General features: G+C 46.2%; 1 protein-coding gene across 2 annotated transcripts in view; it reads left to right on the forward strand.

The window, feature by feature from the left end:
• CFAP221 (cilia and flagella associated protein 221) overlaps positions 1-13,853 on the forward strand; it is a 107,563-nt gene that overhangs the window by 53,561 nt on the left and 40,149 nt on the right. For both annotated transcript variants that reach the window (XM_047871501.1, XM_047871502.1), the window contains exons 9-13: positions 3,595-3,715; positions 3,800-3,911; positions 4,602-4,710; positions 7,754-7,841; positions 12,279-12,368. In XM_047871501.1, the coding sequence (XP_047727457.1) occupies positions 3,595-3,715; positions 3,800-3,911; positions 4,602-4,710; positions 7,754-7,841; positions 12,279-12,368 (520 nt within the window). The remainder of the gene's footprint in view (positions 1-3,594; positions 3,716-3,799; positions 3,912-4,601; positions 4,711-7,753; positions 7,842-12,278; positions 12,369-13,853) is intronic.

Genomic DNA, 13,853 nt, shown 5'->3' on the forward strand with positions numbered 1-13,853 from the left:
AAGAACACAAGTGGGGGAGGGTCACAAGGAGGAGGAGGAACAGAGAGAAAGGGAGACACAGATTCCAAAGCAGGCTCCAGCTCTAAGCTGTCAGCACAGAGCCCGACGTGGGGCTCGAACTCATGAACTGTGAAATCATGACCTGAGCCAAAGTTGGACGCCGACTGAGCCACCCAGGTGCCTCAATATGATGTTATAATTAGTTGAGTGCCTGCTGTGCGCGGTGTCCATTGCAAAGCCCTATGGGACACAGTCTACACTCTGAAGACACTCACAGCAGAGGAGCTAAAAGAAGTCAGGTATAACAAGTGACTTCAACATAAGGCAAAAATGAAAATGTGCCACATGGGAGGTTGTTGGTTTTTTTTAAAGACTCATCAGCATTCATGTCAGAGTAAAGGTGTGAAATGAGATTCAGTTTTACTTTGTAACAAATTTTTTCTGAACTTCTATTTCTATTTGACTGTGAGCGTGTATTTTTATATCCCAATATATCTGGTTAAAGTTACACATTTTTCCTAATATGCGTGATTTGTATAAAAGCTAAAGGAAAACTTGTCACAGCATAAGGAAAATCCTTACAGATGTTTTGAAAAGGATAAAGAAATATCTGGAGTTTCCTTTTCACATAGAGATACACATCCCACGTTGACATCGTTAAGCATATTGAAAATAGAGTAACACCCCCATATCAAAATATGAACGAACTCCATGATTATATATTTACGTCATGACTTTCTTCCTAAAAATTCAAAGCAGACTAAATCAATTGTAGGATGTTAGCGTGGCCTGCTGAACCCGAATCCCACAAGTAACCACGGTAGAAATAAAATCATCCTGGCAATGAACGAGTAACATTGGCTATGAGGGAAAGACCGTAGTAATTTTTCTGGTATTAGGTAACTGGCCACACAAAATGCTATTTGCCGTCTCATGTCGTATGCTGTGATGGACAAATGGCTTTCTTAAAGACCTCGCTTGAGTGGATTGTGGCTTCCCAAGACATGTTCTTTTATTTTTATTTTTTTTATTGAATTTTTTTTTAACGTTTATTTATTTTTGAGACAGAGAGAGACAGAGCATGAACGGGGGGAGGGTCAGAGAGAGAGGGAGACACAGAATCCGAAACAGGCTCCAGGCTCTGAGCTGTCAGCACAGAGCCCGACGCAGGGGTCAAACTCCTGGACCGCGAGATCATGACCTGAACCGGAGTCGGATGCTTAACCGACTGAGCCCCGCAAGACATGTTCTTAAATATACGAGGGCGTTGTACGGTGGAAGCACATACCCTGTTTTTAAACTACTATGTTTTGGTCACCCAGCTGGAATTTAAGGTCTCATTTAGTACACACTTGATGTTTTCAAGGACTGTGCCTCAAGACCTACGTATCTCCCCAGACTGTAGATAGTACTAGAACATATAAATTCCACCATGAAGGAAGAAAATTATCCTGGCCTCAGTGTTCTCTGAAAGATTCATAGGTTGCTGGGTCTTGTTTGGTTTTTGTCATTGCAGAATATGGTATATGATGGAATTCCTCAAGTTCCCCGAGTAACTCCTTGTTAAAATTTACCATTTTCTTCGACCCCCTTTGTTTCCATCGTCAGCCGTTAGTTTGCGTGAGGAGACTGTTTTTCCACGCCTTCAAAGATGTGGAAACAAAAATGTTTCCCAATGTTTATAGCAGAGGTGGTGTTGACGCTCTGATGAGATGTGGACACTGGGCCACAGCTTGCCCCCTGACCCGCTGCCTCTGCCCTGCACGTCGCAGCCCATCAGTCAGTGTGTGTCTTGCCAAAGGGCATGTTCTCTCAGGCTATCGACCTTTCAAGATACTCTTAGGTAGGCAATGTTAAGTTTGAGATTGCTGGTGTGTCCCATGTTGTGCAGTGGGGGTAGGGGTTCAGCACGTGTATTGTGATTGTCAGAGTGAATAAACGTTAGGGGCGCCTGGGTGGCTCCATCCGTTAAGCCTCCAACTTCGGCTCAGGTCATAATCTCACAGTTCGTGGGTTCGAGTCCCGCATCGGGCTCTGTGCTGACAGCTCAGAGCCTGGAGCCTGCTTCGGATTCCGTGTCTCCCTCGCTCTCTGTACCCACCCCCCCCCCCACTCGTGCTCCATCTCTCTCTTTCAAAAAAATAAACATTAAAAAAAATTAAGAATGAGTAAACGTTAGGGTATTCCTTTTTCTGTAATGTCATGAACATAAGTCATTTTGCAAAACAAGTGTTCACATATTATAGCTTGAAGAAATGCCTCACAGTATTGAACGTGACGCAGTTCTACTATATCTCGTAATAAATAAGTCCAGTAGCTTCTGTAGGCACGGTAATAGCACTGCCTATACCTACATGTGTCCAAGACAGTTTTCAGTTGCAGAAAAGATCTCAAATATTAGTCCGAGTTGCTTTTTAAAAGATCTTCCTGGCAGTGCCTAGGTGACTCAGTTGATTGAGAATCTGACTCTCGATTTTGGCTCAGGTCACGATCCCAGGGTCCTGGGATCAAGCCCCATGTTGGGCTCCAAGCGGAGCGAGGAGCTTGCTTGAGATTCTCTTCTCTCTCCCACCCTCTGCCCCTCCCCCTCACGTACACATGCGTGTGTGTGTGTGTGCACACGTGCACTCTATCTCTCTAAAAAAAAAAAAACTTACTGTAAACAGTGGCCATAATCATTCTTTTACTAGGAAGATAAATCAGTATAAGATTTTTTTTTAATGTAGTAGATTTAGCTGTTGAAAACCAACAGCCTAGAAATGAATCACACTAGACTGTAAGAGCATTTTTCAGTGTGTCACATTGTCCTCTTGTTATATTCTTCGAGAAGGTAAAGAAAAGCACCCATTGGTAGACTATTTTGACACATATGATTGTACGCTGGTATACTGACATTGCATTTATTTTAGTAGACCACTGTTTTACTTTTTTTTTAATATAAAGCTAGCTTTCTTTCTTTCTTTCTTTCTTTCTTTCTTTCTTTCTTTCCTCCTTTCTTCCAGTAGGCTTCACGCCCAACGTGGGGCTTGAACTCCCGACCCTGAGATCAAGAGTTCCGTGCCCTACCGACTGAGCCAGCCAGGCGTCCTAGTAGACCACTGTTTTAAGACATAAATTTATTTTCAGTGCAGATATAGTCATTAATTGACCAAAAGTCATGGTATTACCAGAAGGAACATTAAAAATAGAAAGCTTGTGGGGCACCTGGCTGACTCAGTCAGTAGAGCATGTGACTCCTGACCTCGGGGTTGTAAATCCGAGCCCCCACATTGGGTGTAGTGATTACCCAGAAAAATCCTTTAAAAAATAGGAACCTTGGGGTGCCTGGGTGGCTCAGTCGGTTAAGCGTCCGACTTCGGCTCAGGTCACGATCTCACAGTCCGTGAGTTCGAGGCCCGCGTCGGGCTCTGTGCTGACGGCTCAGAGCCTGGAGCCTGTTTCAGATTCTGTGTCTCCCTCTCACTGACCCTCCCCCGTTCATGCTCTGTCTCTCTCTGTCTCAAAAATAAATAAACGTTAAAAAAAAAATAAAAAAAAATAGGAACCTTGCATTGTTGGATCATATACTAATTTAATTCCTGTTTTAAACTATAGATTAGAAGAATTTGAAAGATTAAATGCTCTTTCTAAGAGAGTGGATGTTCCTCCAGAAAAGGCAATGACACACATAAATTTTCACCGCCTGCCACCAAAAATAAAGCCCCCAAAGATTAAGGTAACATGCGCTTTACACTCAACATGCTGGAAGGAATGATAGAAAAGCAAAATAAGTGACTTTTCCTTCCTGATTTGGTCTCAGGAAATTGAATATCACGACTTGAGATTTCCAGTGGATTTATCAAATCCGTTTGCTGTGGCAACTGTTTTAAACCAAGAACCAGGGAAATTGAAGATTAAAGAATTAAGAGAAGGTAACTGGTCAATTCATTATAAATCAGCCCCTGGCGGAACAGTAAAGAATTATTGCTTCTTGCATTTAAAAAAAAATTTTATTTTAATTTTATTTTTACATTTATTTATTTTTAAGAGACAGAGTGAGACAAAGTGAGAGTGGGGGAGGGGCAGAGAGAGAGGGAGACACAGAATCCGAGGCAGGCTCCAGGCTCCGAGCTGTCAGCCCAGAGCCCGACGCAGGGCTCGAACTCATGAACCTCGAGATCCTGACCTGAGCCGAAGTTGGACGCTCAACCGACTGAGCCACCCAGGCGCCCCACTGCTTGCCACATTTACTGTTAATGAACAGCAGCAAAGAAGCTGAGATTGCTGTTGTGTTTTGCCATTAGAAATGTGTTTTTGGGGGCGCCTGGGTGGCTCAGTCGGTTAAGCGTCCGACTTCAGCCAGGTCACGATCTCGCGGTCCGTGAGTTCGAGCCCCGTGTCAGGCTCTGGGCTGATGGCTCAGAGCCTGGAGCCTGCTTCCGATTCTGTGTCTCCCTCTCTCTCTGACCCTCCCCCGTTCATGTTCTGTCTCTCTCTGTCTCAAAAATAAATAAACATTTAAAAAAATTTTTAAAAAAAAGAAAAAGAAAGAAATGTGTTTTTGTCTTAGCAGATGATTCTGATTTGACTCTGGTATAATCATCGTTTGCTTCTGCCCTCAGTTTTGGACCAAGGCAATGAGATTTCAAAAACAAGACAGATGAAGGAAGCACTGTTTGAACAGAAAGTCAGACAGGACACTTATGAGGAGATGGAAAATCACCTTAAGTGGTAAATATTGAGCAATTATTTATATCAAATGAAAATACGGTGTTTTTAGTAATGGCTTTTTTTTTTTTTTTTTTTTTTAGTAATGGCTTTTTATACATGAGACACGATGAAATGTAACAGCTTTTTGTGCCCTTTTAGAAGTTTGATTATTCCCTCTCCTCCACTGGCCCTCCGACGTTTCCATTAGGACTAAATTATTGTGAGCAAACACGTTCTTTCCTCAGCGTGACCAGACAGTGGCAGAACCAGGACCCTGCTCCCTCCGGCCACTGCTGCCAGCGTCCCATCTCTCTCTCCGCAGGTGCCCCAGCATTAGCCCCCTGTGCCCTGGGCAGTGTGCCCCAGGGGCCTTGCGGGGAGCCCAGCAGTGCGGGCTAGGGGTTAGGAGAGGCCCTGGGGGGGGGGGCTTCTAAAACTCAGCCGTGAGACTCCTGTCTTGTGCTCCGGCAGTCAAAATAGAGCCCTTTCCACAATTTGTTACCAGTTCATATCAGATGCATCCGTGTGCATAGACTCCACTAACGTAAACTGTAGGAACTCTTGAATTGAGCTAAAAAAGACACTGTTAGAGTCTTTGAGAGGCCGCCTCGTCCCACGCCGCACCTCCACGCTTCCTGGACAGAAGAAAGGTGCGCTGAGCCCCAGGGCCCTCACAGATGCCCCCTGCGGCCCCCCTGCTTGCACAGAGGACCACCCTTAGTTTCTCACGGAAGCACCTCTGCTTCCACGGCAGTCTGTATCCACGGGCTGGCCTCCGTTAAATGGGAAGAACGCCAAGTACCTTCAGATCATTTTTTAAAATACTCTTTCCCTATTATAAGAAATGATCATGTTGTCATTGTGGAGAACCTGAAAAATACATATTTTTTAAGTGTAGAGAAGGGAAAAAAAATCTCTATAATGTGCTAATGACCACCATTAGCCCTGGTGTATTTCCTTCCTTCCGTGCTTCTTTGCAGCATACCTGAAGTCACATCCTAAATTCAGTTTTGTATGCTGTGTTCTTCACTTCATGTTTTCCCCCGGCTGTTTTTGTTGAAAGCTTTTTAAACCTGCCAGTAACACCCATAGACACTTGACATGGGTTCACCGGTCCTGACATTATGCCCCATCTACTCCTCCCTCTCCACATACACACGCTTCACGCGCATCTTTCTTTGAACCATTGGAAAGTAAGTTGCAGATGTCATGAGGCTTCACTCTTAGGGACTTGAGCGTGTAGTTCCTAAGAACAAGGACATTCTCCAACATTACCATGATCACTTCCAAGAACGCTGACATTGATACCGTAATATTATCATCTCCAGCCTAAATGCAGATTTACCCGGTTGTCTCAATAATGTCCTTTCTATCTGGCTTTTTTGTTTGTTTTTGGAGAGGAAGAATCCGGCATCCAAAGGTCATACAATATGTATTTAGCTTCTAGGTCTCTTCACTCTCCTTCACTCTCCTTCTCATCGTAGCTGCTATTTATTTTTGAACATGTGCCAGCCTCCACAGTCAATACACTCCATACCAGAGTTTTCTAAACTGTGGTAAAATTCACCAAACTCAAAGTTCACCATCTTAGCCATTTTCAAGGGTACAGTGCAGAAGTTTTTCGTGTATTCACGGGGCTGTGCAGCCATCACCATTACTCGACTCCAGAATATTTGCATCACTCCAGAAAGAAACCCCATACCCATTAGGCAGTCGCTCCCCAGTCCTCTCTCCCCTCCCCCAGCACTTGGTGACCACTATTATATCTCTGTAGATTCGCCTATTCCAGACATTTCATTTATTTTTTATTTAAAAAAAATTTTTTAACGTTTATTTATTTTTGAGACAGAGAGAGACAAAGCATGAACGGGGGAGGGTCAGGGAGAGGGAGACACAGAATCTGAAACAGGCTCCAGGCTCCGAGCTGTCAGCACAGAGCCCGACGCAGGGCTCGAACTCACGGACCGCGAGATCGTGACCTGAGCCAAAGTCGGACACTTAACCGACTGAGCCACCCAGGCGCCCCTGGACATTTCATTTAAATGGAATCATACAGGGGCGCCTGGGTGGCTCACTTGTTTAAACACCCACCTTTGGCTCAGGTCGTGATCTCACGGTTCATGAGTTCGAGCCCTGTGATGGGCTCTGTGCTGACAGGTCAGAGCCCGGATTCTGTGTCTCCCTGTCTTTCTCTCTCTCTCTCTGCCCCTCCCCAGCTCACACTCTGTCTCTGTCAAAAATAAATAGACATTAAAAAAAAATAAATGGAATCCTACACACCCATATGGCCTTTTGTAACTGGCTTCTTTCATTTAACACGGTTTAAGGGTTCATCTACATCATAGCATCTATCGGGGCTTTGTTGCTTTTTACGGCTGCATACTATTCCATTGTATGGCCATGCGGTGTTTTGTTTATCCGTTTCTCGGTTGATGGGCATTGGGTGGTCTTCATTTTTTGGCCGTCGTGAATAATGCTGCTGTGAACATTCACACACAAGTTTTTGTGTGAGCGCATCTTTTCAGTCCTCTTGGGTACATGCCTAGGGGTGGAATTGCTTGGTCGCGTGGGAACTCAATGTTCAACTTTTTGTGCCACCGCCACACCGTTTTCCGCAGTGGCTGCCCCACTGAACGTTCCTGTCAGCGGTGTAACCAAGGTTCCAGTTGGCCCACATCCTTGGCAGTGCCGGCTTTGTTGCTGCCGTCATCATTGTCACTGACATCTTCGTGGGTGTGACGTACCAGTACACCAGTCGCTGTGGTCCTGATTTCCATTTCCCTCATGACTAGAGATGTTGAGCGTCCAGATTTTTGTTTCATTTATTTATAAAGATCCAGCATGTGTGCCTAGAAGAGAAGCGTCATTTTGTAGAACGCATTCTTCATCTCAGCTGTGTTGCTCTAGTCTCCAGGGTGTCTGCCCCGCCATGGCCCTGCTCCAATGTCTCAGCACTCCTCTTCCGTTGTAGAGTATAGCTAAGACATTCCGTCCCCAAGCCGACCATGGTATTCTGATCGGTTCTGGAAGCTGCTTTTTTTGTTGTTGTTTTTTTTCTCCCCAGGCAGGTGCACCTTGGTAAAGATCATGTGTCTTTAAAATTTAAAAAAGACCTTATTGAAGAGCGGCAAAGAGAAAACGCCAAATACAAGGTCAGAAGCACTGTTAGTTTGATGTCGCTGATTGCACTCGATAGGTCGAATTCCGGCTATATGCAAGATGCCACATCAGGAGAAAGAAAACTTAAAGTTGGGGGGAGGAAGCTGATGACAAGTTCATTGTTAACCATAAATCAAGGCCGGCCGTAAGTGTCACAAGAGACCTCTACTAAGTATTGTGGGGATTTCGAAGCCAGAGAGATGAGAGAACTCATTTAATTGAAAAGCTTCCTGGAAGACACGGTATGATTTTGAAAAGCAATAGAGAGGACAGAAGCATTCAATTCAGAGGGAGGGAAACGCCTCAAATTCAGGTTGGAATTCTGGACATTAGGTGCATCTGTCCTGTATTCTGCAGGGCATAAAAGTAAGAGGGACACAAAGACAGTGGCCAGGAGCCATGCCAGAGCCAGACAAAAGGTCCAAGTCAGAGATGCTCAAGGGAGCTAAGCAGAGAGCAGGAAACCGGTTGAGGGGAGGGAGCCACGGCTGGGTCGCCAAGGCAGCACCTGTGGATTCAGGGAGCGGGGGGGGGGGGGGGGGGGGTGGAGACGGGAATGGCGGGGCTGGATCACACCCCTGGGCTTGTCATGGCATGAGAGATGTTGTTCCCTGAGGACAGGTGCAGGGGACACTGGGGAGAGGCCTGTAATGGCCGAAGCACAGGACACACACGGGCCAGAGGAGATAGGGCTTCGCTTGCACCTCCTGTCTCGGGGGCTCGGACTTTGGTGGTAGGACTTGCAGAATCACCACCACATTTCCTGTTGGCCTGCCGGGGCTGCCATAGCCAAGTACCCCAGAGTGGGTGGTGTGATCAACGGAAATGTATTTTCTGGCCGTTCTGAAAGCCCAAGATCAAGGTGTTGGCAAGGTTGGCTCCTTGTAAGGGACATGAGGGAATGATCCCTCTCATTGGCTTGTAGATGATCGTCTTTTCCCTGTGACTTCATAGTTTCTGTGTCCAGATTTCCTCTTCTAAAGGACACCAGTCACACTGGAGTAGGGCCCACGCCATGACCTCATTTTAACTTGATTACATCTTCAAAGACTGTATCTCCCAATACATCCATATTCTGATGTGACTAGGGGTTAAGATTGCAACATATGACTTTTGGGGACATAATTCAGCCATAACACATATATTTCAGCCCGGGAGTGTGTGCTTCCCACAGTCAGAGACGCACACAGTGGCAGCATTGGGTAGGAGGGACTGTGGAAAAATAGGTATGTTGTCAGATAGGAATATTTTTCTCGTATAGAATACATTTTTCTTTCTCCGTTTTCTTCTTGATTAGAGTCTAAGTCAAGTATCTGAATAAATTTATCTTACTTTTCTTTATTTTTCATGAGATAGACAAAAGAATGTAAAATCATTGCATTAGTAAATCTTAGCATTGAGGGAAGGCACATATTAGATTGGCATTTAAATTTAAGTTGATGAGTAGATCAGTTTCTCCATATGTGATTTTCAAAACAAAATACCAAGTTTTCTGTCCACCCTACAGTGGGTGATGTTTTCTTTAAAGAATTTTTTTTTATGTTTATTTATTTTTGAGAGAGAGAGAGAGAGACAGAGCGTGAGCAGGGGAGGGGCAGAGAGAGAGGGAGACATAGAATCTGAAGCAGGCTCTAGGCTCTGAGCTGTCAGCACAGAGCCTGATGTGGGGCTCAAAGCCATGAACGGTGAGATCATGACCTGAGCCGAAGTCCAGCGTTTAACCAACTCAGCCACCCAGGTGCCCCTTATTTATTTTTTTGATGATATATTCTAACTTTTATTTTTTGTATTTTTTTAACATTAATTTATTATTGAGAGACAGAGACAGAGCATGAGCATGGGAGGGGCAGAGAGAGAGGAGGCGACACAGAATCAGAAGCAGGCTCCAGGCTCTGAGCTGTCAGCACAGAACCCGACGCGGGGCTTGAACTCACAAACCACGAGACCATGACCTGAGTCAAAGTCGGACGCTCAACCAACTGTGCCACCCAGGCACCCCTCTAACTGTTTAAGAGTTGAAGGTGATACAGATATGGCACGACCAGGTCAATGTGACCGTTAGGGCTGGAATTGCCAGCATTTGGTGGACGGGCCAACCCAACTGTGCATTCACGTGGCAAGTGTGCTTAGTGAATACTCACTGTCTGTAAGATTTTGCTGGAGAATAAGCCACTTTTCCTGCCCTCAAGAAGGGCACAGTCCAGAAGGGGCAGAGAAACATGAAGGGATGAAGGGGGAAGATGAAAATTTCAGTTTGGGGCATGTTATTGGGGGGACTGGAGGGCATCCAGGTGGCAGCTGAAGGAACAAGTCTGCCTCAGCAGAGAGGTAGCCACTAGACCACAGAGGAGCCCGGTGACCTGGGGAAAGTGAATGGTGCAAGAAGCTGGTAACTCAAGACTGGACATCTAGAGAAGCTCCTGATTTGAGGGAAGAGCAGTGGACGATGGAGAAGACAGAAGGGAAGTGGTCAGGGAGGTCAGGAGAAACGGACAACGCTGAGAAAACCGATGGGGGAGAGATCCAGGATGGCAGGGCCTGAGAAGAACCCATGGCGTTTGGCCATTCGGAGGCCTTTGTTTGCCTTAGCGACGGCAATCCTGGGAGACATGTGGAGGTAAAAAGCCAAATTGTGATTGCCCAAAGAATGTATGGAAGCGAGTAGATGGTTTCTTGAAAAGTTGAGATGAGCAGGGGCGAGGAGTCAGGGCCTAGACAGTTAGAGGGGGATGAAGTGTCAAGGAGGTTGGTTTCTGAGTTGGCAGACTCGGGCGTGTTTGTACACGGAGAGCAAAGAGCAATCCCAGAAGAAAAGGCTTCTCTGATCCAGGAAGCAGAGACAGCCGTGAGCAGCGGCTGGAGACAGGCCTGCAGAGAGTAGTGAGCGTCTGCAAAGGTGCCCGAGTAGAGCAGGAAAGGAGCCGTCACACCCTTAACAACACCCACCAGGACCCTGAGCCCCAGTGCAGGTGGACTGTTGCAGAGACCCTATTCTGTGTGTCCGGGAGATTTCATCTGGCAGCCGAATCCTGGCAGGTGACCCAGCGGCAAGGAACACCTGGAGGCCCAAGGCAGGTGGCAGAAAGGCGAATGAGAGAGAGCTGGAGGGGGGTGTGGAGGGAGCGGAGGGAGTAGGCATTATAGCAGGATGATGGGCTTTTCCTCGGGAGATGATCAATGATAGTGAATTCCAAAATGCGCATTGGAAATAAGTAGTCTTGATAAACGTATAATACATCACCCTCCTCTCTCTTCTGGCTACCAACCTATTTGCCATTCCCTTCTTTAAGGTGCTTATTTTATTTTATTTTTAGTCATGGTGAAGGTCTGGTGTCTCCCCCACAAAATCTGTATTTTGAAGCTAAGATCCACAGTCAGCTCCCAGATACGTGCACATCAGAGCTGCACAGCTTACCCCCTGGTGACAATAATACAGTTCTCTTGTTTCTCATGTTAGTGTGGTGATCAGAGTACCTTTCTTTCAGTTAGGTCTTTGGAAATGATTGCAAACAGGGGCGTCCAGGTGGTTCAGTCAGTTAAGCATCTGACTTCGGCTCAGGTCATCATCTCTCGGACTGTGAGTTCGAGCCCCGCGTCGGGCTCTGTGCTGACAGCTCAGAGGCCTGGAGCCTGCCTCGGATTCTTTGTCTCCCTCTCTCTCTGCCCCTGCCCCACTCACACGCTGTCTCACTCTCTCAAAAATAAATATTTAAAAAGAAATTTTTTTAAATGATTGCAAACAGCATATGCACAAAGCAAGCTAGATTTAGAAGTCACTTAATAAAAACCACAGGTAAAAACCAGTAGGTTTTTGCAGTGTGCACAGTCCCCTTTTCCCCGAAAGCAGGTGTATGTGGGGATATCAATCCAAGCCCAGCCAGCCAGCCTTCCCGGGAGTGTCCCAGTGTCCCGGGGCTCCTGGTTCAGGGGGAAGCAGGAGGTGAGGGAGGGGAGTAGCCTGGGGGGACACTTCCTCCAGGGAAGGGGCAGATCCCCATCCACCTGCACCACCCAGGAGAGGGGGAGGAATTATGGGGCCTTTGTTGAACCTGATGCTGAGATAATCCACTCTGAAGAGCTAAACTTTACTGAGACATTAAATTTCTTTTAAATGAAATCTCTGCACTCCCGTAGTTACACAGTTTTTTAAAAATCCTTTCTGTGAATTTTAAATGTCTTGGAAATGATTGCCAGAGCCACTGTCCCCTGGTTATGAAAACAAAGTGCTGGGTCCGTGCGTCTGTAACCAACCCCTATGTTGAAACAGTGAGTGTAATTATAATGGTCACTTGAAACTTCTGTCAGGCTCCCAGCCAGACCTCATGGCGGGTGTGGCCGATCACTTGATGGGTTGCTGTCAGTTTGAAAGAGATGCAACGTTGTGCGCGTTTGTATTCAATTTTAATATTTTTGTTGATTAAAAAACCCAGCTAGATAGAGGAGATCCCATTTTGGATGAGGAATTTCAGCGCCTCAAGACAGAAGTCAGCCACAAACGGGTTGTTCATAATCTGGAAGAGGTAAGTAACTTTCCTTTATTTGGGACCTAATTTTTGGTAGCCCTTTATGATGCTTCTTTTTATTATTTATTTTTTTTGTTGTTAAATGTTTATTTATTTTTGAGAGAGACAGAGACAGAATGCGAGTGGGTTAAGGGCAGAGAGCGAGGGAGACACAGAATCCGAAGCAGGCTCCAGGCTCTGAGTTGTCGGCACAGAGCCCAACGTGGGGCTCGAACCCACAAATCATGAGATCATGACCTGAGCCGAAGTCAGATGCTCAACCGACTGAGCCACCCAGGGGCCTATAATGCTTATTTTTAAAACACTGAATAATTTTATAGAAACACTTCCACTAAGAGAGGCTTGCTAACTTTTAATTTACGTTTACATTTTAACGTACATTTTCAGAGTGTTTTTTTTTGCTACGTTTTTGCAAGCGAAGCATCAAAAGTCATTCATTAATGTTACCCTTGAAATGAACGGCTTTAAATTCTTTGGCTCTTCTCTGCCTCTCTACTTTCTCCTTTTTGGATCTTTTTTGTTGTTGTTTCCCTTTGCTCTCCAAGCCCCTCTGCAGGTCCTCGAGGTGGGTCCCAGGGCCTCGTTCCTTGCCTCCTGCATGACAGGAAGCCAGAAGCCAGAGTCATGGTCCCAGCTCTACCACAGAGTTGGGACCAGGGAAAAGCCCTCTTAGCCTCTGTGCCTCAGTGTCCTCAAACATAAAAAGGGGACAGTGGCCCCTCCCCCTGAGAGTCCTCTGTCATGTGATAGTGTCTGGTTAAAACCCCCAATTTTTATTTATTTTATTTTTTATTTTATTTTATGTATTTTTTTAAAACCCCGATTTTTAATTTTGAAAATGAAAACAATTCTTAATGTTCCCCACCCCCATCATTCTCAATTTTTATTCCTGGGTTTGCCACCTCTGAATTTTCTTACCTCTTTTCTTCTCCCTACATTTAATCTGGCCACAAAGTCTTGCCCATAGCTCCTCCACGAAAGCACACGTGAGCTCAAGCCTTCGTGTCTTACCCTCAACTATTCCAACAGATTGTTCGTTCATATATCTGCCCGTCCTCCCTGCCCCCTGCAGCCCACTGCGTATGCCAGCGTGAGACTAATTCACTGTATACCCAGCCTGGGGCTCGAACCCACAGCCCCGAGATCAGGAGTCTCACACACACTGCCGACTGAGGCAGCCAGATGCCCTGAGACTGATTCACGTTTGATGCCTTTTTCTTCATAGCGTTTCCCTGCTCAAGAACCCGCAGTGCCTGAGGTTCTGGCTGGCCTCAGTGCACCCCCAGACACCCGTTCCTCCCCAGTCTACACTCTGTGCCACGATATGCAAGCACTGTGTGGTGCTTGAGGGCGGGGCTGAGCAGAGCACTCCTCCTTCTGCACTGGGGTGGGGGGGAGGCTTGGGGGGGTCATAGAGTCTGTGCCTCTCAATGTGGCAGTGCCAGCACCCACCACATGGGACTGATTGCTCTGCAAGCTTCT

The sequence above is a fragment of the Prionailurus viverrinus genome, chromosome C1 (assembly GCF_022837055.1).
Source record: "Prionailurus viverrinus isolate Anna chromosome C1, UM_Priviv_1.0, whole genome shotgun sequence".
In the NCBI taxonomy this organism is placed as follows: domain Eukaryota; kingdom Metazoa; phylum Chordata; class Mammalia; order Carnivora; family Felidae; genus Prionailurus; species Prionailurus viverrinus.